Source organism: Mirounga angustirostris, unplaced genomic scaffold (assembly GCF_029215605.1).
Source record: "Mirounga angustirostris isolate CCGP_5_RB_7025 unplaced genomic scaffold, mMirAng1.0.hap1 SCAF_16, whole genome shotgun sequence".
NCBI lineage: Eukaryota > Metazoa > Chordata > Mammalia > Carnivora > Phocidae > Mirounga > Mirounga angustirostris.
Genome location: NW_026991724.1, coordinates 33,535,634 through 33,560,989, shown reverse-complemented (window position 1 = coordinate 33,560,989; position 25,356 = coordinate 33,535,634). Strand labels below are relative to the sequence as shown.

General features: G+C 54.8%; 1 protein-coding gene across 4 annotated transcripts in view; it reads right to left on the bottom strand.

Annotated features, from left to right (window-relative positions):
* Positions 1-25,356, bottom strand: part of ZNF423 (zinc finger protein 423) — a 338,493-nt gene that overhangs the window by 19,450 nt on the left and 293,687 nt on the right. For all 4 annotated transcript variants that reach the window (XM_054511334.2, XM_054511335.2, XM_045891151.3 and 1 more), the window contains 2 exons: positions 9,746-9,877; positions 8,051-8,166 (listed from right to left, as the gene is read on the bottom strand). In XM_054511334.2, coding sequence (XP_054367309.1) covers positions 8,051-8,166; positions 9,746-9,877 — 248 coding nt within the window. The remainder of the gene's footprint in view (positions 1-8,050; positions 8,167-9,745; positions 9,878-25,356) is intronic.

The window sequence follows — 25,356 nt, the reverse complement described above, 5'->3', positions numbered from 1 at the left end:
GACCCCCTGAGCTGAGCCCTGAAGCCTGAGAAGAAAGGAAGGGCAGCCAGGAAGCACCAATCTCGCCAAATCACCCAGATGAATGAAGCAAGAAGGTGTTCACCCACCTCCAGCCCCACTGCCCTTTTCTCTGTACCTTGGACACCCCAAATCTGTCCATGCCTCTGAGTCTTTGCACTGGCTGTTCCCTTCCCCAGAAGGTTGCCCAGCTCTTCCCCACACTGGCTCCTTTTCAACCTTCAGGACTCTGTTGAAATGCCAGCCTTCCTTGACCACCCAATCCAGTTTTTCATTCTCAACATCCCCTCACCCTTGCCCCGAGACACACACACACACACACACACACACACTCTCTCTCTCTCTCTCTCTCTCACACACACACACACATCATTCTCCATCACCTACAGTGTTTTACTGTCCTCAAAATTCTACAGTCTGAAATGACCTAGTTCATGTATTCACTGACTTATTGATGGTTATCTCCCAAAGAACGACAGCTGGGTGAGAACAGGGACCGTATCGACCTGTTCACAGTTGTGCCTTGGGCCCCCGTGATGGCGCTCCCCTAGAGTAAGTACTCAGCACATACTCGTAAATGGAAATGGAATGAGGGGAAGGGTCAACCCAAATGTCCTCAAGCGCTCAAAAGAAGGGTCCCAGGGGAGCTCAGACCACGCCCCTGGCTCACAGACACCTCCCCCTGGCTGGGTACCAGGATTCAGCCTGGCAGGGCCCAGCTCACCCCATTGGAAAGGCTCCAGGTTGCTTGTTAGAATACCTAGCTCTGCTTTTAATCAATTGTAATCATTTAGCTGGAAGCGGCATGATTAGGCACACACTAGCAAACAGTGTGAGCTAATCCTTTAAATGCGCCCGCTCAACGCAGGGCTGGCCGCTTTGCCGCCGCAGGCCCCGGCTCGGGGAGCGCTTCCTGCAGCCGTCGCTTTGTCAATGAGGGAGTCTAGATTCCAGGGCACAGGGCGGGCCCACTGCTCCCCCCAGCCCAGCCCAGCCCCATTCCCGAGCTCTAAGGAATGCCAGAACATCCCCCATCGGAGAGACCCTTCCTCGGGCTCGAGGCTCCCCGTGACAGCACCCGGCAAGGCTGCCATAAGGGGGCAAATGGCAACAGCAGGAAGCTTGAGGTCTTCTGAGGTCCCTGTCTCCACGACCAGACCTAATCCTTCCTCTGCCCAAGTCTAGCCTGAGCTGAACTCACCCCCTTGCTTGCCACAAGGTTTGCAGGCTCCGGGCCTCGAGCTCCAGCCCAGCAAACGCTGCGTTCAGGCCTGGCACCGCAGCTCGGGCCCCAGCACGCTTCTGCCGGGGCCCACCTGCGCGCGGGTCCTTTTGCATCCCCTGTTCCTGCCACTGTGCTACCTGCTCGGCCCAACTACTAAAATAGTTTCCAGGTCCCCTGACATGAAGGCTTTTTATAGATCAGCACTGCAGGCCTCATTTAAATCTATTAGCTCATATAAATGGCAATTCACTTAAACTTTGGAGGGTTTCTGTTTGCCTTGGTGGCAGAGACAATTTGGCTTTGCATGTGGCTCTGCCATTTGCTAGTGACCCAGGACACGCCACTTAAGCTCTTGGAGTCTCAGTTTCCATATCTGTACATGACCATAAGAGGACCTACTTCATGGGGTTGGGCTGAGACAATCTGTGCAAAATGCTTAGGTCAGAGCGTGGCCCCCAGGAGGGAGCCACCCAGGGGAGGTGACTGTTCAAACTATTTCTTGTCCAATGCCATGGGGGAGCTCGCCCACCCTGTCCGAAGCCAGCCCTGTAGGGCTAGTAATTCGCACACTGCCTGCATGCATTCCCTCAGCGACAGTGAAGAATGGGTTATCGTGAGCCTCAGGAAAGACAGAAGGACGTGCCATCCTGCCCAGGGTCTGTGGCTCAGAGGTGTCCACAGGGATTCCGAGACAGCTGGGCTGGGCGGCTGAGCTGGCCCCTCCCCTCAGGTCAGCTAACCCCTGGCAAGAGGCCCAGAGGGCCCCAGGCTTTCATCTGCTGAGGCCCGAGGCTGGAAATGCAAGGGCAACAGCCCTGACATTTTTGGGGTCTGTGGTTTACAGAGTTGTCTCGCAGGGCCCGCACCAAATCGGTATACTGCCCTTTGCTGAGCCACGGGCAAGGCCCAGGGAAACGGGGCAGTGGAAAAGCCCGGGCCAGAGGCAGCCAAAGGTGGGAATGGGTCTTGAAGCCCTGGCCTCTGTGGCCTTCCCCCCTCGCCTCACCGCTCTGCACACCCACCTCCTCCCTGCGCCCCACTGTGGGTGGCCAGCGCCCACGGCCTTCACAGGTGGCTGGGCGCCACAGACGGAGGGACTCGGCATCTCACTGTGGAAGCCCTAGTGGAAGGGGGCCCTGCAAAGTCATCTGACCCTCAAGTGCCTCATGCTAATCATATGCTAATAACCAGGGTCCCGGTAATGTGAATACTATGAGCCGGGTTGCCTGTGGGCCAGTCACTGAGCCAAGGGCTCCCGCAACACAACTATGAGGTAAGAACTGTTAATACTCCCATTTAACAGATAGGAAAACTCCAGCCTAGAGCTGGTAAGTGAGGGAGCCAGGGCTGCTTCACAGACTGTGCTTCCTGCCTCCCCGACTGCAGCACTCCAGACACCTCAGCCCACAGGGGCTTCACCACCTTTCCCCCCTCCCTCCCTCCCTTCCTCCCTCCCTTCCGCAGAGATTCTTCCCACACAGTGGACGTTCGTGGGCTCCCCTCCCCCACCCCGGGCCGCAGTTCAGTGGAGCAGGGGTGGACAGCTGACTGCCAACCACGGGAGCTCAACCATCAGATTCCCTCTCCAGGGATCTAGAACCTGGTGCCTGCGCGTCGGCTGTTTTCAGCAGTCACCGCTTCCGGGTGGGCTGGGTGTTCCGTCTGGCTACCTGCGTCACCAAATCCCCGCACTAGAGCCCCTCTGTTGAAATACCGGCAGCACCGGCCACCTTCTTCCTAGTAGAGACAAGCCCAGAAAGCCAGGCTGCACGAGAACGCAGTATGAACCAGAAAGAGGCAGAAGGCAGAGTGTCACTACCTTGAGAAAGGGGCACTAGGTTCTTAAGAATAGGGGCCCTCAGAAACAACACCACTCCCTGCACTTGGCAACCAAAAGTCACCCTGTGTCACTACAAGTCCATTCCCCATCCGGCTCGAGCTAAGCCCAGAGAGTGATGCCTGCGCACGCCCAGAGATTTTGCCCACTACCACAAGTCTTGGGGCCACGGGATGCAAGTGGACAGAGCTTAAAATGCTTGAAGACAACTGTCCCCCACTTCCACAGCAATCTGCCCGCATCTTCTCCTGGTGAATGGTTCCCTGAAAGCTCCTTGGAGTCAGGCTGGGTCCGCAGAGCCTAGCACGCTGCCTGAGCTCCCTGGGCGTGCATGCATGCGTGGGTGTGTGTGCGTGCGTGTGCGTGCGTGCGTGTGTACCCAAACCCTGCTTAGTCTCCCCTCTCTCTTCCCCCACCTGCAGCCCCTGGCAACCATCCGTGTTTTCTGTTCCGATAGTCTTGCCTTTTTCTGGAACACCAGGTAAATAGAGCCATGTAGCATGGAGCCTTTCGAAGCTGGCTTCGATCCACCGGCACTTGCAATTCATCCAAGTGGCCACGTGTAACGGCGGGCCACTGCCTGAGGGTACCACACCTGTCCATCGGTTCCCAGGTAAGGGACAATTGAGGGGTTTCCAGTGGGGGATGGAGGCTTTGGTGTGAGCATGTTTCTAGTTCTCCAGGATAAACACGTAGCAGGAGGATAGCTCGGCCAAATGGTAAGCGTATGTTTAACTCGATAGGGACTCACGAACTAGTCTGCCAGGTGGTCGTACACTTCCGCCTCCCACCAGCAACCAGTGCGGGGGTTCCGGCTGCCCCTTCGCACCCTGGCCAGCACTCGGCAGGGCCAGCTTTGTGCTTCTGTTTTGATCATCCTGCTAGGTGTGTGGTGGTGTTGTATTGGGTTTTTGTCTGCACTTCCCTAATTATAATCATGTTGAGTGTCCCCACATCTTCGGTGAAGTGTTGAAATGCTTCGCTTGTTTTACAGTGGATTTTCCCCTTCGTTATTAAGTGGTGAGGGTTTTTTTTTTTTTTAATGTCCTGGATACAAGTCCTTTATCAGATAGGTGATTTGCACATATTTTCTTCCCGTCTGTGACTTTTCATTTTCTTAACAGTGTCTTTCAAAGACCAGACTTCTTACATTTTGACTCAGGGTGGAAATCGGATAATACTTCTTCTCTACTTGGATTCCCAGCACAATGGGGATAAAATCCAAACTCCTTTGCTGTCCTACAAACCCCGCCATGACCTGGTCTCCTCCTGCCAGCCCTCTCCACACCCCTCCTCCTTACTTACTGGGCTTTAGCCGCCTTTTGCCTTCTATCGTCCCAGCAGTACACTCAGCTCACATGGCCACAGGGCCTTTGCACTCATGGTTGTCTTCCACACACTTTCCTTCTCACCAGCCAGGTCTCAGCTCAAATGCCACCTCCTCAGAGAGGTCCTCCCTGACCACACTCACCAAGGATTACTCAACCTCATCCCCATCACATGCCAGCCTATCACCTGATTTTATCTTCTTTGTGGTGACCAGGACAGGACACTATCAGTCCCTCTTGAACGAAGGCCCTGTGGGTGTTTCTCTCTCTCATTCAGCACAGTCTTATCAGTTCCTAGATCTAGTGCCTGGCTACAGTGGGCCCTCCATGCATATGTTCTGAACAAATGGATAGCAAAGCTTAGTACCCTCTCCTGCTCCTAATCACTCTGATATGAATGTGCTCCAGTCTGTCCCAAGTCCTTTAAATCAATGTCAGTCTTCGGGCAGAGCCAGAGGAACTCAAAATCAGACGGGACTTCCACCTCCCTCATCCTGGCAACTGTACTCCTGTTAATGCATCCTAAGAGAACATTCTGTTTGGAGGTAGACACATCACTGGGACACAGACCAAGCCTGCCAGGGTCAAATCCCATCTGTTACCTGTATATTCACAGCAGGAATTTCCAGTTCTACTATGAGAACAATCCTAAGCCTTGTATATTAAGACCTCTCGGCTCAGAGTAACTTGTGCCTACAAACATTAGTTTCCCGGAGTCTCCCCACAGGATCTCAAATGACATACAGCCAGGAGAGCCAGTCAAGGCTCCAGCAAGGACCCTACATCCCGTTGTACACACAAAGCCCCACACGTCACCCCTGGAGAACAGCGCACCTGCCCGCCAGCCCCAGGTTCTGCGTAATGACATAATGACGATGAAAACTTCGATGCCTGAAAAACCCTCCTCTCCAAAAACCAGAAAATCGCTATTCAAGTTACTTAAGGAAAGCCGTTATTTGCGTAGATCTGGTGTTGCTACAACACTTCCACATTTAAATGGTCTGTAATTTAAAACATTCTTTGCAGAAAAGAGTCACTCATTAAGGCTATAATTTAGCGAAGTTCTCAGCATTTGAGGACCTGCCTTCAAGGCTGACGGGATGACCCAGGAAACCACCAGCTCACAGGAACCACTCTGATGTCTGGGACAGTCTACAGCCCCAGGTGAGGGCAGCCGAAGTGGGTCCACAGCTCCCTGGGCCTCCACATCAGGTGGGCCTGCGGCGCAGTGATACACAGGAAGCTCACAAAAGGCAGGACCGGGCGACATCCATGGGAAAAACCTTCAGGCCAACAAGGGAGGAGAGCACCCCTTTCTTGGCATCCAGGACAACGTGGGAGGACCAGAGGGCTGAGCGAGTTGAAAGTTTAAGTAAATCATAGTTTACAGGAGCTGGTGGGTTTCCAAGAGGCCTGCCGTGTTGAGCTATAAAAAGCTTCGGTTTTCTGGGGACCCGTCTAGTTTGGTAGTGGCACCAGGCAGGTAAGGCAGGTGGGAGGGAGGGTATGGCGGGGCACAGACTGCACTTGGCAGGACGCACGGCCAGCTCGGGGGCAAGGAGGCTTCCTGCAGAGCCTGCCATTCAGGTGCCCGCACGCCTCTCCCTCGGTCAGCTGGGAGGGGGCGCAGCTAGCCGGGCCTAGCTCAGGTTGTGGATCGAGGCGGGAACAGCGGTGGGCCCTGGGCGTGTCACCACCTTGCTGGTGGCACTTGGAAGTGGAACCCCCTCTCTGGGCCTGGGTCCATAGAGTTAGGTCCTTAACTGTCCCACAGCATGACAGAATGAAGTCAGCTCTCCCTGCCCGGCCTGACATGGGGCCAGCCCGCGGGAAGGGACCCTGACTGTCGGATAGTGAATCCCCACTGAGCCCTGCAGGGGCCTGTTTTCATTTCCTCGGGGTGACCGCCCAAGCTGGGTTGTGTCTCTGGGCTGCACAGGCTAGGTCTGTACCCCTTCAACCCCAGGAAAGGGGGACCCCACTGCTGCCCCTCGGTGACATTATGACTCAACCATGCTGCTGTGGCCTCAGCCTCATCCCCAAGGAAGGGCCCGACTGCTGAGTGCCAGGTCAGCACTCGCCCGGGTGGGCAGGCGGGGCGCGCTTCCAGTGGGCAGACCCTGTGGGTCACGGTGTGCACAGTGCTGGGGGGTGGGGTGACAAACTCCAGCTCTCCTTTGCTTCTGGGCACAGGACAGCATTACCTTCCTCGTCCCCTTTGAAACTGGGCACAGCCACATGACTGGATCTGGCCAAGCCAACATGAGAGAGGGAGATGCATGTAACTGCCCAGAGGAAGCTTTGAGGGCTGGTGTCTGATTCGCCACCTCCCTCATGCTGTTTGTAGAAAGTGGTGTTATTCTCGGTGTACGGTATCGAGGCATGCCTGCACGTACGTGTGGTATTTCTGGGGACGTCCATGTGGTACTTCTTTCTCAGGTGTCATGGTTATGCTACGCGTGTGGTATTCGGTGTGTGTGCGCGCGCACATAGTATTTCTGGGTGGACATGTGACCAATCCAGTGTTACAAGAATTTCCTGCAGGGCGCCTGGGTGGCTCAGTCGGTTAAGCGACTGCCTTCAGCTCAGGTCACGATCCCGGAGTCCCTGGATCGAGTCCCACATCGGGCTCCCTGCTCAGCGGGGAGTCTGCTTCTCCCTCTGACCCTCTCTCCTCTCACGCTCTCTCTCACTCTCTCTCTCAAATAAAACAAATAAAAAAAAGAGAACTTAAAAAAAAAAAAATTTCCTACAAAAGCCAGCAGGCAAGAAGGCAGCTTCACCTGGACACAGGTCTGAGCCTCAGAAACTCATAACGGGTAGGACACCAGGAGGAGGGGCTGCAGGGGCCTGGGGAGGACGATCCACACAGCATCCCCTCACAAGGGCCATGTGCTGCCCCCGAGGGCACCATCAGCCTCAGGACCCCGGTGGGCACCCCATCCTCTGACTTGGGGCCCAACCCGACCGCTCTCACTTTTCTGGCTTTCCCGGGCTGGAGGATCCAAGACCCCAGATCTAGGTCCTGGCCGCACACAGCCCCAGGATTCAGCCATGCAAGCTGCGGAGACCACCAGCCACGGATCCAAAGCTCCGCTGAACATCATCACGTAAGACTGGGGGAGAAACAGGCTCCCCAAGAGGGGAAGGGGCTGGCACAGAAACACCACCACCGGGGCGCCTGGGTGGCTCAGTTGGTTAAGCGACTGCCTTCGGCTCAGGTCATGATCCTGGAGTCCCGGGATCGAGTCCCGCATCGGGCTCCCGGCTCACCGGGGAGCCTGCTTCTCCCTCTGACCCTCTCCTCTCTCATGCTGTTTCTCTCTCGCTCGCTCTCCAATAAATAAATAAATAAAATCTTAAAAAAAAAAAAGAACCACCACCACCGAGAGCCTTCTGACTGCTCACCAGGCTGCTCCAGTTCGGCTCATCTGAGAGTGCTGGGCAACAGGCCCAGGAGGCCACCCCACGCCAGCCTCCACGAGGGCTGCCACTGGGACCACACCAAGCACCTGTTGCTTTTTGGGCGGGGGTGAGGCTAAGTACAAGACCCCACCATCCTGGCTTCACCCCAAGACCCTCGGTGCCCCTGGGGGCCCCGAAGAGCCCCAGGAGGGGCGTGCAGCGGACGAGCGCACTCACCTGCAGCTCGGTCTGGAAGAAGAACTTCTGTGGGCACTGTGAGCAATCGTAGATCTTGTCCTCCTGCCCATGCACGGCAAAGATATGCTGCTGCAACTTGTTGGCCTGGACAAAGACTGGACATGGACACAGCCGTCAGGGGCCCAACTCTGGGGACACCAGCCCGGCCACCTCCGCACCACTCCCAAGTAGGGATCACCCAACCACGGACATAGTCAGCCAAATACCGGCAGCTACCAGAGAGGGCTCGAGCCAGCGGAGCTGAGCTCTGCCACTTAGGGGCTGGGCAACATTGGATAAGTCACTTAACCTCTCTGGGCTTCATTTCCCCCTCTGAAAAAAATGGGGATCATTAAAGTACGTAGCTTACTGGGTGTCTGGGAGGATCAAATGGGTTAATACTTGCAAAATGCTTAAAAGATGGCCTGGCACATGATTAGTCCAGGGAATGTCATCACCATCATCATCATCATCATTTGCCAGATACCTTCTGTGTGTGGGCTCCTAACTCCAGCACAGCCCTGTAAGGCGGGCACCATTGTTACCCTCATTTTACAGAAGAGGAAACTGAGGCACTGGGAATGCTAAATGACTCATCCTAGGTCCCACTGCTAGCAGGTGGCAGAGCTGAGAGTTGAATTAAATAAATTTAACACATTGTCTAATACAAGAAGGTGCTCAATGAACACGAATTACTATTCTTGTTGAGATTATTATCAGCAGCCTCAGATCCCCACGCCGGGGCCCCAGCGTCCTGAGTCGGCAGACCTGGCAGCCAAGGCCCCTCGGTGCTAGCCTCTGCCTGGCCTGCAGGGTATGATGGTAGCAGATGGGTGGGGGCTCCCGAGATTGAGGGGGAAGGGGCACCAGGGTGTTCCAAGACTCGTGCACGCTGGAGACTTCCCCGCAGCACAGCCCCTTCCTCAGGCCTGTCATGGGGCGGGTCACAGCCCTGGCTTCTGGGTGGCAAGAGTCCACGAGGCTGCCCCAGCCCTGGGCACACACAGGAGTTGGCCCCGAGGCAGCTGTGTGTCTGGGAGGTGAGCACTTCAGATATCCCCTCCTGCCAGGCGCCCTCCCTGGGGTGGGCTTCCTGCCGAGGCAGACGACAGATGTCGGGGGAGGCAGGGGGAAGGCCAGGGCTCCCCCACGCACACCGGCTGCCATCTGGGCAGCAGGAGGGGGGATGGCAGAGCCCCTGAGACTTGCCTCGGGCCGGGACAGCCGCTCGCCCGGGCGGGCAGCCAGGCTGGGGGCTGGGGGCCAGGGGCTGGGGACTTGGCCAGCAGAGCTGCCCTTGACCCCTCCATCCTGGAGCATGGATGGACAGGGCCCGAGGAAGGCGCAGGAGGAGGGGAAGCCAGGAGGTGTGTATAGAGAGAGCCCCACTGTTGCTGGACAGAGCTCCCAGCTCCGGAAGAGGAGCCTAGAGCCCATGGAAGGCAACAGAGGGGTGAGGCTGGGCTGGAAAAAGCAGTTATGCAGGGGGGTAAGGGGTGGGCTAGGAAAGAGGGCCCTCAACCTGCCTAAGAGGAGGGGCCAGAGGTGGGGCGTGGCGTGGGCCAGCTCTGCATGGGGCAGGCAGGGTGATGGGCTGTGGGTCCCTTGGGGACTCCAGGTCCACGTCAGGGCGGGAGCATATGCAATTAAAAGGCTGGGCCCTGCATCCCCACCCCCACTCCCATGCACACTTACCTGTGAAGCACACGGGGCATTTGAAGGTGCCGCCCATGCCCTCAAAGCTGTGCTCAATGAGGTGACAGAGGAGCTTGGCTGGGGAGTCGAACATCTGGTTACACAGCTTACACTCGTGATTGATGCCTTCCTCTGCAAGGAAAACGGCGGCCATCAGTGACCCTGCAAACCGTGTCGCCCTCTGGGCAGGAGCCCAAGGGCCCCCAGTATAGCCCAGGCCAGCCTCTCCCTGGTCCCCAGAACCAGGGCTGGTGTGGGGGCCAGAGATGCCAAGACCCATCCCAGCTTCAAATGGCCCTGCCCCCAGAGGCTGACAGACCCCGCCGGCCAGCCCTAAATATCTAGCTCTGGAAGGCATCATTTGCTGTGATTTCTCTTGCTGGTCAAGCAAGAATGTGTACAGGCCATGATCAACAGCTTGAGTCTGAGACCACGTCACAGTGGAGAGGAGCCAAGGATGGGGTCTGCACAGAGAAAAGGAGTCCAACCAGAATTTTTAAAAATCCAGTAGAATATTTACTGAGCACATACTGTGTGCCAGGCACTTTGAGCTGGGGATTCTGTGGGGACCTAAACAGATAACGTGCTTGTCCCCATTCTAATGGTGGGGGAGACACATAATAAAGATGACCAACACATAACACAGCATCAGGAGGTAACGTGAGAACATGGGGCTCCCTAGGTGAGAGTCAAGGGCAAAGGCCCTGAGGTGCGCCTGGGATGTGCTAGCTTACCGGTAGCAGGAGGGCAGCGTGCCTGAAGCCTGGGGGCCGGGATAGGGGAGGTGAGGTCAGAGGGGACACAGGGATGCCCATCACCCCAGGCCTTGCTGGCCACTGGGGGACTCTGGCTTTTACTCGGAGGCTTGAGCCACCACAAGTACATGTCACCAAAACAATAACAAAATGATCTTTTTAAAAATTTTGGAACAGATGGCCTAAGGACAGTGGCTGATGGACAAAGAGCAGACACCCCCCAGACAAAGGTCAGACACCCTCTCCTTCCATCTACCCACCTGGGAGCCGCTCTGACCTCACACCTTCACTCAGAGGTGCCCAGGGAAGAGAGTGTGCCCCAGGCACCAGCTTCTCACCAGCACCCAGGGGAGCAGGGCCAAGGTCTGGCGCCCCAGGCCAGAGTCAGCAGGGCAGGGCTCGGGTCCCCACAGCTGCTCCACAGTGTGTGGCCCGGGCTCCAGTCCACGCAGAGGAAAAGGGCGCCCCCTGAGCCCCTGTCCCACGAGGCTGTGTGAGGATGGGAAGAGGCCAGCATCTGCCCCCAGTGTGGCCTGTGGCTCAGCAGGGGGTGTGGCGGGGAGTCACCCTGGCTTGAATGTCGCCTCACCCAGGATTGGAACCTGGTGCTGCACTCACTGCATGATCTTGGGCAAGGTACGTAACCTCTGTGTGCCTCAGTTTCCTCTTTTCTCAAATACACGATAACTGCCTTCCTTACCACTACACACCCATGAGCATGGCCAAAATCCAGAACACTGATGATAGCAAGTCCTGACAAAGATGTGGAGCATCAGGAATTCTCACCCACTGCTGCTGGGAATGCAAAATGGCACAGCGACCCTGGAAGACGGTTTGGCGGTTTGTCACAAAACGAAACATACTCTTACTATATGATCCAGCAATCTCGCTCCGTGGGTATTTACCCAAAGGAGCTGAAAACTTGTATTAACACAAAAAGCTGCACACGGATGTTTACAGCAACTTTCTTCATAATTTCCAAACCTCAGAAGCAACCAAGATGCCCTTCAGTCCGTGAATGGATACACAAACTGTGGTCCATCCAGATGATGGATTATTATTCAGCGCTAAAATGAACTGAGCTACCAAAGACATGGAGGAAACTTCCATGCATATTACTCAGTGAAAGAAGCCAATCCGAGAAGGCTACATGCTGTATGATTCCAACTCTTCTGGAAAAGGCAAAACTATGAGGACGATAAAAAGATCAGTTGGTTGCCTAAGGTGGGGGCAGGGATGAACAGAGCACAGAGATTTCGAGGCAGTGGAAACACTCTGTATGATATTATGACGATGGATGGATGTCATTACACATTTGTCCAAACCCACGGAAGGTACCACACCGAGGGGGAACCCCAAGGCAAACTATGGACTTTAGGTGATTACAATGTGTCACTGTAGGTTCATCTTTGCAAAAAACATGTACCTGGTCATTCTGGTGAGTGGCCCGGATAATGAGGGAGGCCATGCATGTGCAGGGCAGGGAATATAAGGGAAATCTGTATCGTCCTCTGATTTTATCATAAACCTCAAACTGCTCTAAAATTAGTAAAAGTTGGGGTGCCTGGGTGGCTCAGTCGGTTGAGCGTCCAACTCTTGATTTCTGCTCGAGTCATGATCTCGGGGTCCTGAGATCGAGCCTGGCATCAGGCTCCACACTCAGTGGGGAGTCTGCTTGTTCCTCTCCCCCTGCCTGCCCCATCCCCTGGGGCATGCGCACGCTCTCTTTCTCTCAAATAAATAAATTAAATCTTTAAAAAAAATAAAAAATAAGTAGAGGTCTTCAAAAAAAGTCACCCCTCCCCCAATAGCCTTCCTCTTATAGTTCATGTGACAATTAAATGAATAAATAATACAGGGTGCCCCTGGGTGGCGCAGTCGGTTGGGCGTCCGACTCTCGGTTTCGGCTCAGGTTCTGACCTCAGGGTGATGGGTTCAAGCTCTGCAGTGGGCTCTGAGCTCAGGGGAGAAGTCTGCTAAAATTCCTCTCTTCCTCTTCCTCTGCCCCTCCCTGCTCTTTCTCTCTCAAATAAATAATCTTTCCCCCCAAAAAAGGTAAATGAACTAATACATGAAAGAGGAATTTGACAGCCCCTGGCACACAGCAAGTGCTCAATAAGTGTTTGTTGTCAGGCATGCCAGTATCCGTGAGAGTATTATCTGGGACAGCCAAGGACACAGGCTCCCTCTCGGGCTCCCCCAGGGAACCAGCCTCACCAAAGGTGCCAGGTGCTCTGATTTGCCCTCAAAGGCAAGAATTAGGTAGCAGAGGGGCTCTGCCAGTGGCAAGACATGAACACAGATGGGCTGAGGCTCCTGGCGAGTCCCTGGGTCCCCAGGCCCTGGCAGGGGCTGGCAGGGACAGCATGCATCCCCCAGCCCCCCGGGCACCCCCCGCAGAGGCGCACGCACACACGTGCGCGTGCAGGTGGGCCTGCCCCACATAGCCCACTGGCTGGAATCTACCGGGTGTTTGTCGTGCCCCTGGAGCCCCGGCAACTAGGCCACACGCACCCGACAGAGATTCAGGCGGATCTTCCATTTCTACTGGCAGAAAAGGAATTCATTGACAAGTCTGGGGACACGGGGCAGGCTCAGCACGCTCGCCGCATAGGCCCTACTCACGTCCTCCGCTTCCCTTGGGGGGACTCTCATCATAATTAGAGATGGCCTCCTGTGTGGGGGCTGCCTCAGAAGACCCCCAACACACCCCCTGCCCCCCCACAAACAATGCTTCTCAGTGCCTGGCACAAATAAGGAATGGATGAACTGAAGGCAGAGAGGGACCACCCTTATATAGGGCCTCCCTGGTAGAATGTGGACACCTCTTGGGCATCAATAAGGCAGACGGTATGTGAAATGATGATTGTACAGAGGTTTCTATTATCGTTCATAATATAACTTACGTTTAAGCTGATAATATAAATTAAAAATCGAATTAACCCTGCTTGCTGGTAAAACCCCATTTCTAGGAAAGAGAATTAGACCACTTGCTAAGGTAACAGCCAACTGGGGGTGGTGCTCTGAACAGGATACAAAGCCCTCCCCCCATCCATATGGATCCCACCTGCACACCACCTCCAAGCAGCCTCCCCTGACTATGCCAACGTGCACAGCTGCACCTGGCTGGCCACCGTGACCCCGGGTTCATCGATTCTGATCCCGGCAACTACGTGATGGGCACAGATAATGGCTTCTCCTCCAGCCTCCACAGCATCAGGCCCCTCCTGGACCCGCAAAAGGGGCTCGGGAAATACTCACGGAGGAGAGATGCCCCCTGCTGGGCCCTCTCCCCCTGCCCAGCCAGAGCCAGCTCCCCGGGCGGGGATGGCAAAGAGGATTTACTGCTCTCTGCCGAGCAGGGCCTTTATCCACTTCGCTGTGAATGGAGACGTGCCGTCTGATGCACAAACACCGAGAGGACAAAGAAGGCTCCCGCAACTTATAAATCAGAGAACTCATGTCTGACAGTCACTTTCCGTTCTCCAAGTGCCGAGCAATTCATCAGCCGGTCCCTCCTGATTCACAGACACCATTACACCCTGCACCCACGTTCATAAATATGTGCACAGGCAGGCAGCCCTGGGGCCGCCAGCCCGTTCCGGGGCCCCAAAGAGCTGCCATTTAAGCACATCACACCCCCAAACCGGGGTCGATTCGAGGTTGTGGGCTACTCAGTTCAAGAGCCCGATAGACAACTGCGTGCCCCTGCATCCTTTCCTCGCTCGCCCCCTCGCCACATGTTAAAGGGAGTCAAACCTGGAGAGACGGGGGAGGGAAAATAAAACAAGCACAAAGTGAAAACGGAGTGAAAAACAAGAAAGCCGGAGGGGCTCCCACAGACCCGAGAATCTCTCCCACTCGGGCCAGGCCTTCTGGTCTGCAAAGCGGCTTTCTGAAGGACAAGGCCCTCTCCCCACCGGATGGGGTTGGAGGTGCTCCCCGGGGTGTTCATCATGTGTACCTCTGCCTATTCAGCCATCCAGGAAAATGGGGGGGGGGGAGGAGCTGCCCTAGTTAGCATGCAAACACTCCTGTGCATGCCAGTGACCCGATACCAGCCAGCCCACGGATACTGACAGAATCCGCCACTGCCGTGGCTGCTCACCCCGCCGACGCGGACGAGCTCTCGTCTGTCCCAAGCCGCGGCCTCCACAGAGAGTGGCACCCTCTGAGAATAACTTTCCCGAATTATATAAGATCACACCTTCTCGGCAGACACCTTGGAGCAGAATGACAAAGCTGTCTGGGAGCCCACAGGCCCCTCTGTCCCGGCACGGGGGGTGGCTGGAGGATTTTGTGAGTTAAGACGCAAAATCACTTCCTCTCCTTTCTATCCTTTTTTTTTTTATAGCACATGACAGGCATCCATAAGAGAGACCCACACAACTCAAGTGAATTATGCAGCCCCACTCATTTGTAAAGTGAAATGCAGATTTTTGCCTGCTCACTGTGCCAGATCTTTCCTCCCGGTCCCTGTAAGTTGGGGGGCTGGCACAGGGAATCCATTGATTTATTATGATTTTTTAAAAAATAAAAATAAATAAAAACCCGAACTGCCAAAGAAACAACCCAGCAAGGCACGAAAATCCCAGAGTCCCCCCCACAACCCTCTTTTTTTTTTTTTCCCTCTGCTCAGGAATAATAAGTGTTAATTTTACACTTCATTTCTCAAAAAAATAATAGGATGTGCCTTTGCTTAAAACCAAGTCAGCCTGCTGGAACCTTTCAGGCTGAAACTGTGTCAGCCCAAAAGAGGAGCGGAGGGCTTTGTGGAAGAGCACCGTGCCGAGATGATAGCTTCCTGTAATGTTCTCGGTACCGACTTTTGTCTCCAAAAGCATTTGATCCTGGCAGACACATACTTATTTCCATACAGGTCTTGGGGGAAGCCAGGAGGAGAGAGAGCTGATTATCAGAATCCTGAAGGTGAAGCTCAGGTGGGCCCCACTGATGTCAAAGGCAGGCCTGGGCACACATTCGGAGGCCATAATTTGCTGCCTGGGAGGGAGGGGCGGCAGGCTGCGGTGGGGAGTGGACAGGGCATTGTTCTCGGGCTCTAATATGCACTGAGTGCGGCCTGCTCCCGCCATATCACTGGGCCCGGCCTGGCCCTTCTCTAAGCAGGGACCCCACTCAGGGAAGCTGACCCAGGAGCGGTATCATTACGGCACAGATCCCTCCAAGAGGAGAGGACCAGCAACTGCCACCTGTGTTGACAGGGGGCATAATTAGCCACCTTCCATTCGGGAAGCAGCAATTAAGGACACAAAAGTGAGAACTAGAAACACTTGAGTTTGAGTCCCAGTTCCAGTCATTCGCTGGGTGTACTTGGGTAAGTTATTTAACCTCTCTGAGCCTCAGGGCTTCTGCTACAAAATGGGAAGCATCATCACAGGGTTTTTGTAAGGCTGCAAAGCAGCCTGCTTCTGCCGCAGGATGTCTGCCCTCAATGAAACTCTCTCCCCGCCTTGTCCTCCTTCCCTCACTTCATTCAGGAGTCTGCCTAAATGCTACCTCCTCCGAGAGGCCTTTCTGGATGCCCCGCACTAAAGCAGGGCACACCCCCATCCTTTCTAGCACCTCACCCACCTTTAATTTCCTTTATAGTGCTTATCACCACCTGGCATATTACAGAGTTGACTGTTTGGGGGTTTTTTTGTTGTTTTTTTTTAAAGATTTTATTTATTTATTTGAGACAGAGAGAATGAGAAAGAGAGAGCACATGAGAGGGGGGAGGGTCAGAGGCAGAAGCAGGCTCCCTGCCGAGCAGGGAGCCCGATGCGGGACTCGATCCAGGGACTCCAGGATCATGACCTGAGCCGAAGGCAGTCGCTTAACCAACTGAGCCACCCAGGCGCCCGATTGTTTGGTTTTTTTAACTGACTTCCTCTCTCACACATCTTACACACGCACACGCACGCACACGCACAGAGCGACGTAAGCTCCGTGAGAGGTATTTTGCTCATACTATGTCACCAGTGCCTAGAATAGGGCCTGGCACACAGTAGGTGCTCAATAAATAAGAAATGAGCGACTCGTGCAAAGCACTTAATGCAATGCTTGGAACATGCGGTAAGGTTCCTGGTAAATGCTGGTTACCACACACCACTGGTCTCCCCCCAAAACTGGAAGGACTGGTGGCTTATAAAATCTGTGCTTGCTTTCCGAAACTCGCTAGTCAGATGCTCACAAAATGGCCTGCTCCAGGAGTGCAGACCTGGAGAGTCCCCCTTAGTGGACCGAAAAGGAAAAGAAGGCTTAGAGGAGCAGCACCCATGTCGGCAAAGTGGGTGAGCCGGGGGGTGGGGGCATGCGGTCACCCCAAGCAGGAAAATACCAAAATAGGCCCAGGACTTGATACCTGGGACCCAGCAAGCCACCCTCTGCTCCTTGATCATCCAGAATTTGGGGGTGAGAAGGAGGACAGAGATGTACCCTCCCGGGTTCCACGTTTGAGCCTGAGGCTCCCTTGCCAGTACCAGATCCAGCTGGCTGGAGGGCCAGGAACTTTGCCCAGGTCAGCGGGGAGGCGGCGCCCGCGGTGACAGCATGGACCAGCCAAGGGCCGTAGCACTGTCCCTGCAATTTCTGGGAGTGGAAGGAAGGCAGGGGACACACAGGCTGCCTCATCGAGCTGAAAGCCTCTGTTCCCAGCTTGGGTAATAAATTCTCCAGCCTCAATTCCACAGCCCACCCCAAGGCTCAGGTCAAGCAAAGACCCCTGAGATCCAGGGGCCCAGGCTCAGACACACACAGGGCACACAGAGATAAGGAGGGGTAAGAACAAGGAGCCCAGCATTCATCCAGGTAAATGAGCAGGCAAGAGGGGGACCCCAGGAGAGCACCCCTCTGATGCTGCCCTAATAAATAACCAGCCACAAACAGGCACCGAACAGGAAATAGAAACACAGGCCAATGGGGGACACACTCCTTTGTTCTCTGTAAGGAACAAAGACCTTTGGGTGGAAGAGAAGAGGGCAGATACTAATATCTGGGCAGCCAGATCAGGCTGTTTATCTATTGATTTGTTATTAAATACCACAAGGAAATGAACCAAGGCAGGCTGTAAGGGAAAGCGGGGGCGGTGTGTAATATCTGACCTGGGAGCTGACAAGGGGCAAAGGAAGAAACAGGGTCTGAGGGTGAGCCCTTCCCCAGAGGCCAGGCAGGACCCGGGGAAACATGGAAGTGGGGGCAAGGGCTGATCTTGGGACCCCCAATACCTCAGGCCCTGGCTGCCCTGAACATCTATATCCCTGCTAGGCAGGGTGTGGTCCCCGGACAGACAGCCCCGGCACCTCCCGGAGCTGGTGAGACATGCAGAATCTCAGGCCCTACCCCAGACCTGCAGAATGAGAGTCTGCATTTTTAAAGTGCTCCTGTGATTTGGGCATGCATTCAAGTTTGAGGAGCACTGAGCCCTATAAAAAGGCTTCCGGGGATGCCAATCTTATTGGAAGCCTGTTGTCACGAAGCTGTGTGTTCATAGCTATAATCTTTCCCAAGATCGTATGCTTCCATCTCTAAAAAAGAGGAAAGTTTTCTACAGTCACTTGTTGTCCACGTTTTACAGAAGACTGAGAGATAGATCAACAGTAGGAAACACTCTCCTATTATCACAACTGGAATGAGAATGACCTGGGGTGTCTTTGGAGGGGCTGTTGGAGACTCTGGGGGCAGTGGCTGACAGTGTGTCAAGCACCTGGCATCCCCGCTGCCCCAGACCCCAAATGCTGGGGTGCTCGGGGCTGCTCAGCGCCTCCCCTCACTCGAGAACACTTAGCCGTTGCTAACAGGCACACCCCTCCACCGCTGCCCCCATCCCGGGCTCCCATTTTCCTAATTAATCCTGGAAGATGGGCTATGCCCTTCCTCCTCCCCTCGGGGGCACCTTCCCAGGCCTCTCTGGCCAGGAGGGACCCATCTCCTGGTCCCCCGTGTTTCAGAAAGGCTTATAAATGAGCTCTGGCAGCCTGAACCAGGGCCCCACTGGGGACCCGGAGCCTCTTCAAAACAGAGCCCTGACAATTAGGCAGTCTGAGTTTTGAAAGGCTTGGGATTGATGGCGTGGACAGTAAAAATATTACCTGGGGAGCTGGGTGTAGTCCTCTGAGGGTTGCCTGAGGTCAGTTGCCATGGCAACGGAGAATGAGCTCAACCTTGTAACTGACCCTTATCTTTTTTTGATCTGTGGGCCACTTGGGGCCAAGGCTTGAAATCAACTGGAAAATAATCCGGTCACATATCAGAAAGAAAACTATTTATAGTTATTTACCCAGGTATCCACCAACATCCCCATTCGCCAATGATGAGGACGCCACAATAAACCAGTATCGCCTGTCCAAACGGAGGCTACCGGCCCGCAGGAGAGAAGGGGAGACTGCATCCCCCACCTCAGCAGAATGCAGCTCTGGCTACGTGCAAGCAGGTGCTCACCGGTGAAAAGGGTTCTCCTCCCCCACCACCCCCCGTCACGTCATTCCTGCCGGAAGCACTGGGCCCTCTTTCAGGCCAGCATCCGGTAGAAATCCACCAGAGGAGTCAGACTCAGATTTCTCCTCTCATCTGCTGTTCAGGCGTGTCGGTCCAGCCTGGCTTCATCGCTAGGCTGCTTGGCTTTATTCCAGGGTCGGATGAGAGTCTCCTCTGCCAGAGACGTGTCCCCAGCCGAGGGGCTAGACCGAGATGCCAGGCAGATGTGCATCTCTGCACCTGGGGGAGGTGTCCACATGGAGTTTGGGGGAGGCAGGCTGAGAGGAGGGACAACTGCAGGCCCTCCCTCCTGGTCCCACACCCCGGGAAGGCCTGGCTGGCTCAGCCACCCCCACATCCACCCTGGGGTTCCCATGGCAAGACAGCCATCTGGCCAAGGTGCGTCTCCAGGACACTGCTATCCTGAGTTACAAGTACTCGAGCACTCTCTTTTCCTCCGAAACTCAAGTCAGAAGACTCCAGATGGTTCCATTGACCGACTTCTCCCAAGAGCCATGTCACATGAATGTTAGCGAGGGGTCAGTTAAGCTTGAGGATGATTCCGGGGAAACTCCCCTGGAGATTTCCCATCACTGCAAACAGGACAGCTCAACTGACTGCCCCCCATTCACCCCTGGTTCCATCAACATGAGCTTCTTTGGGGAGTGGAGAGGGAAACGTGGCTGAAAACCAGGCGGTGTGGAGGCTATTCCTGGCTCCGCCTCAGACTCATAGGGTGACTGCGCTGAGCACGGTCCTGTGCAGCTCAGTCTTCTCACCTGTGAAATGGGAAGAAAGCCACCTCCCTCACAGGACTGTGATGAAGAGGGAGTGAGAACAAGATAAAGAATACTGACCACAGTACTACTACTAAGCTGTCATGATTTCGGACGTGACTCTGCCCTGAAACTCCACACCCAGGGCCTGGAACACAGCGGGCTTTGTGGGGGGTCACCAGCAGAGCTAGCCCCCCCCCAGGAAATGTTTAAGGAGCTCTGACATGGCACCTGGCACATTGTGGGTACTCAATCTCTGTTATGTCCATCTGGCCAATGCCTCTGTGTCAGCCTTCCTTGTCTCTCTCCTCCTCCAGCTCCACACCAGTCCCCATATTTGTGATGGCAAAAGCTGTATCTGGATTTCAAACCCTTTGTTCGCCTGTGGCTCGATGCAGCTTCCTACTTCCGGCCACAGGAGCCGGTTCCGCCGCCCCTCTGATGCTCCTGCAGCCAACGTTTCTTCTTTCTTCATGGTTCTTCTCTTTGTTCCTCTGTCTTAAAACTCAGTGGGATTTCCATGGAGGTCCAAACCAGGGCCGGGGACGAGAGCGTGTCTCAGGTTCGTGCCGCACCTCCCGGGCCTGGGCCTGCCCTTCCTGCTAGCTTGGCCCATGCAGGGGGCTCCCCAAGGGCACCAGGGCTCTGAGAATCTCAAACAGACGCTGGCCCACGGCAGAGATCCATGATGGAAGGAGGCTCCTTCCAACTGCACGGCCGTTGGGGAAACGCACAGCCTCTGCAGAGGGCTCTGCTTGCAAGCTGGGTGTGGTGGTTGACAAAGACCTGGGTCTCTCGGCGGTCTGAGCCGTTTGTAAGCTTTAGGACGCGGTGACTAGCTGTCTTTGGTGAAAACAAAGTCACCGACCAGGCCCAGGACAGGTCACTAAGAGATGAGAGGTGCCTATCTGAGCTGCTTAATGGAAAAAGAGCGAATACATGAGTGACTGACCAACTCCACCATGGACGGATCAGTGGACCTTCACAGGGGTCTCGAAGGAGAGAGGGTTCTACAGAATCCAAACTTCTAGAACCTGACCCTTAGGGGCTCGATACATCCTGCCGATGAAGACGTTCCCCTGCCCTCCTCACGCACACCCCCTTCCACCTGACAAAGACAAAGGCCCTCAGGAAATGAAGACCCTGATGCATCCCGTAAGGGGCCCACTAGGTGCAAACAAGTAGCTAATTCTTGCTTAACACACCAAACACCTACTAATGTAGCTCACTGATCTTCAGGTTCAAGTTTTCCACAACAAGGCAACTGCTTAAAAATCCATCATGTTAGTAATCATCTGATTAATGCCCCCTCTAATAACATACAATTAACGTGACAGGCAGGCCACAAAACCCTTATTGTCACCGACCCTGCCGGGGATGCGGGAACTAGCCCCGCTTCCACTACAAGGGTTTTCTCTGCTGCTGACATCATTTTCCCCTACCGAGACCATGTCTTTTAAAAGGAGCACAGCAAAGCCTCAAAAACCCGGAGCCCTCCACGTGCACAAACAGCGCGTCCACGCAGAATGCAGGGAGCACTGTCTTCGCAAAAGTTTTCCAACCAGGGAGACACAGAGCCGTCCCTGCAGTTCCTAATAGCTGAAGCTCAGCCGGGAGACAGCAATCCGCCACTTCCTCCCCTCTGGCCACACTAATTGGACACTGGGCATCCCCGCCCCTCAGCACCATTCTGGGCAATGGTGAGTAACAAGACAAGGCTGGTTTCCATCGCAACATTTTAAAACGTATTCCTCTGCTAGACCCGCGCGGTCCAATTCGGTCCTCACCAGCCACGTGTGGCTATTTAAATCTCAACTAATTGAAGTTAAATAAAAGTAAAACTTCAGTCCCTCATTTCAAGTGCTCAACAGCAACGTGACCAGCGGCTCCCGATTTGGACAGCGCAAAAGGTTTCCATCACGGCAGAAAGTTCTAGTGGAGGGCGCTGTGCTAGAATGCAGGCAACGTGAAGGCAGGGGCTCTCCCGGTCCTGTTCAACACTGTAATCCCAAACCTGCAGTGGTGGGTGGCACACAGCAGGGGCTTAAAAGATATTTGCTGAATTGTAGTACATATGTTTCAAAATGTTTTAAAGAACTCCTCATCCCTTTTGCTCGTTAGCATTTGTTGGGATTCCCCTTCGTGGAAAACTGCCCAGATTGGAGCCTCTCTGACCTTCAACTTAAACCTCTACCCTAATAATTAGGTGGCCACTGTGCCCAGGGCAGATAAGAAAATGGGGAATGCAGGAACATTCAAGAGTAACAAAGTTTCTCTGAAGGGCGTAACCCAAGTAATTGGGTAACTTTGGACCCACAGGTTCTGAAGTAGATGGATAACCACTGGGTCACTAGCTAGTTTAGAAGCCCACCTGCTATGCCACTGAGCCACCTCTCACTGAGCAGCCCGTGTCCTCTGTTCCCCGAGAAGTATGGGAATGTCAGCAAACAGGACCCCTGCTGGTGGTCAAGGCCAGGAGAGAGATTAAAGGATGCAGGGATTTCCCACCTTTAAACTGGCTTAGCCCGGATGGATGCTTGTGAAGGAAGTAAATGCTTGCATTTGTAATGCTTAGCTAAGTTTTTTGTGTGGTTTCTTAGGCTGCTTCTGCTGGCTACATCTCAAAGAACCGGGGCTTTGCCGTGACCCAAGTAAAATGAAAATTGAACTAAAATTGGAAATTCAAATGCAACATGGACTAAACAAACACATTCAGACCAATGGTACATCCCTCAAGTCATCACCTGATCCCAGCCATCATGCCAGCACTAAGCCGACCCTGAGGCAGCAGTTCTTCCTTCGTTCGGCTCAAAATCCACAAGACAGAGCACAGCTTAGAGTCACACGCACGGCCCTCCAAGGCGGTTTCTGGGGTCAGACTTCCTCTCGTCCACTCTGGTCTCCACTCCCTCTCGCCAACCACCAATCGAAAATATCACCTGCCTGAGGGCAGAGGGCTGCTCTTTTTCTTTCTCCAGCAGACCCGGGCCCGAGACTAAATGAGGCCTACCAGACGCCCCAAGCTCACAGTAGCATGAACTTACTGATACGGTCAGCTCCCAGACCTACGCCCTCCCAGATGGTTGCCTGGGATGCTTTGGACACAGCACGCTGAGGTCAGATGAGGGGGGTCTGCCAACTCGGGGCAGCTGAGGCCCCACAGCCAACTCCCAGAGGCTGGCCAGTCTGCCTCTGTCCACAGCCAGCTCTGTCCATCACCTGCCACCAGTCCCCCCAAATCTGGGGCCCACTCCCACTCCTCCCACCATTCCTAGCCCAAGGAGGGAGTTCACAGACAGCCCCGGATAGCCCCCCTCCCTGTGCCCCCAGAGGAGTAGGGGACCAGCAGCCTGAGCCCAGAGGAGGGGGCAGGGGACGGGGGAGAGGCTGGGAGGGGGTGGAGTTGCCCCCATGCAGCCCTCCACTCTCCATGCTGGCTCAGTGAGCAGAAGAGCTGCCATCAGCTGGGACGAAATGCATGCAGCTTGAGGCCCATGCACTGGGGCAGAGGAAGGCCCCTCCGTGCAGCTCTGGCTGGCCCCTGCCCTTCTCCTTCTTGGTAGAGGCAGCTTCATATACCTTCGTGAAAAAGTACGCTGAACGCCTGGCCATGGCTCCCAATCCCATCCACAATCAATTGCTACCTCCCCTCCTGGCCCCACCTCTCCGTGCCGGCTCTCATCTCCCACTCACTCCCTGGAGTACACACTCGCTGGAGAATACACCCCGGCTTTTATGGCCAGCATTTCGCTCTGCTCCTCAAGAAGGGCTCCCGCTCTCCCTCCTTCCGCCACACGTAAGCAACACCCCTGCTTTCAGCCACACCCATGCACTCCTACCCCCTGGCTCCCTGAATCCCAGGGCCTTGTTCCTGACTCAGCACCTTTATCTGAAAGGGTCTCGGTGCTTGGCCTCTGTCCTTCCAACCACGGTGTTCTGAGAGATGGTCCTACGCGGACATTCAGGGCTCTGGCTCCAGCCGTACCTAACGCTGTCCAGAGTTATGGGACATCAAAGGAGGCGTTCAAAAATTCTCCACTTAAGCTAACTTGACTTCCGCTCACTTGCAACCCAAACAGTGCTGCCTAATAAATTCTCCGAGGAAACATAAAAGCAGTTTACTTGTGGTGTTACCAATAGGGCCCGGCAAACACGAGGCAATCAATAAATGCTAACAGTTTGGTTGGTTCCTCGATTCACAGCCCCACCCCCATGGCTCTGGACCCCACCCTGGGAGTCCAGGCGGGGGGCTTCCAGGCTCAATGCTGTCCCAGACGCAGGAGCTCAGACACGTGGCTCTGGGTCCACAGTTCCCCTAGCGGGTTGGACGGTGACGGAACAGGACTGAGTCAGCCCTGGGACTCCGCACCCCGAGGAAAAGGCTATTCTCAGGGCTGGACACAGACTACACACTGCTTGGGTAGACATTGCATTCGGCAAGTACAGAACACAAGAGAAGCAGAGCCTCTGAGTCAGGGTTCAAACCCGCCTCCTGCCATCTACCAGCTGTGGGATCCCGGGTCAGTGGCTGTTCCCCAGTACGTAAAATGAGGAGTGTCACAGCGCCTGTCTCATCAGCCTGCTGTGGGGTGAACAGGCCTCAGAGCGTCCATGCTGATGATCTCTGTCCCTGTCACTGACTCTGCGTTAGGCACGGGGCGAGGCACCAGGTGGACAGGCCAATGAGACACTGGCTGTGGCCCCCAAGTTGCCTAGAGCTGGGAAACCTGGGAGGCCAGGGGAAGGGACATGCCATGTGTGAAAACACAGTCACCCAGAGCCCCGAAAATCCCCCAAACCAGGCCCTGAAGGACACCCAGTGTGGGGACAGCAAGGCTCTAGGGAAGACAGATGGGCAGAGGCCCTTGTGGATGGAGGAGGCGGTGGGCGCTGGATGCCCAGCAGCCCCACTGGGCCCATACGAGAGCCCTCGGTCCTCCTGGCATGCCACAACACAGCCTTGCTGCCCGCACTCCACTGGAGGGCAGGCAGAAGGGCCAAGGCCTGGTGTGAGGACTCAGGGTCCCTGTCGTCATTGTAAGGCTTAGTCTGGCAGGACTGACCCCACAGGGTATGACCAGGAGATGGACACACACACACAAACGTTCCCATGCATACACACACACACACACACACATATACACACAATCCTCCAGAACCCATTTTGAGGTCCTGCACATTAAAGGAGTTTCTCAATACAGAATCTCCCATTATAGCAAAGGCCACGGCTCCCAATCCCACCCACAAGGTTAACCTTAGATTTTGGGCAGGGGGACATCCCAAGATGTTTTCTCTGCCTCCACCTCATGCTTTCATCATACCCTGAACACACAAGAGCCCGACCTGAATGGCAATTTAGAAACCAGAAACCAGATTCTAGCGAATTACCTTGAATCCAGTTCCAAAATCAAGAGTGTGTCTTGGCTTCCCTAGGCAGGGAGAGTGCTTAGCCCTATCCTAGCCTCCATCTGGATGGCTCCCTTTGCCCTGTCCAGAGCTGAGAAAGGCAGAAATCCCATGCACCTGCAGAGAGCTCTGTACATGCTGATGGGACTGGGGTCCCACATGAAAATGGGAGTCCGGGTGGCCTTCTGCCAGCCTCACA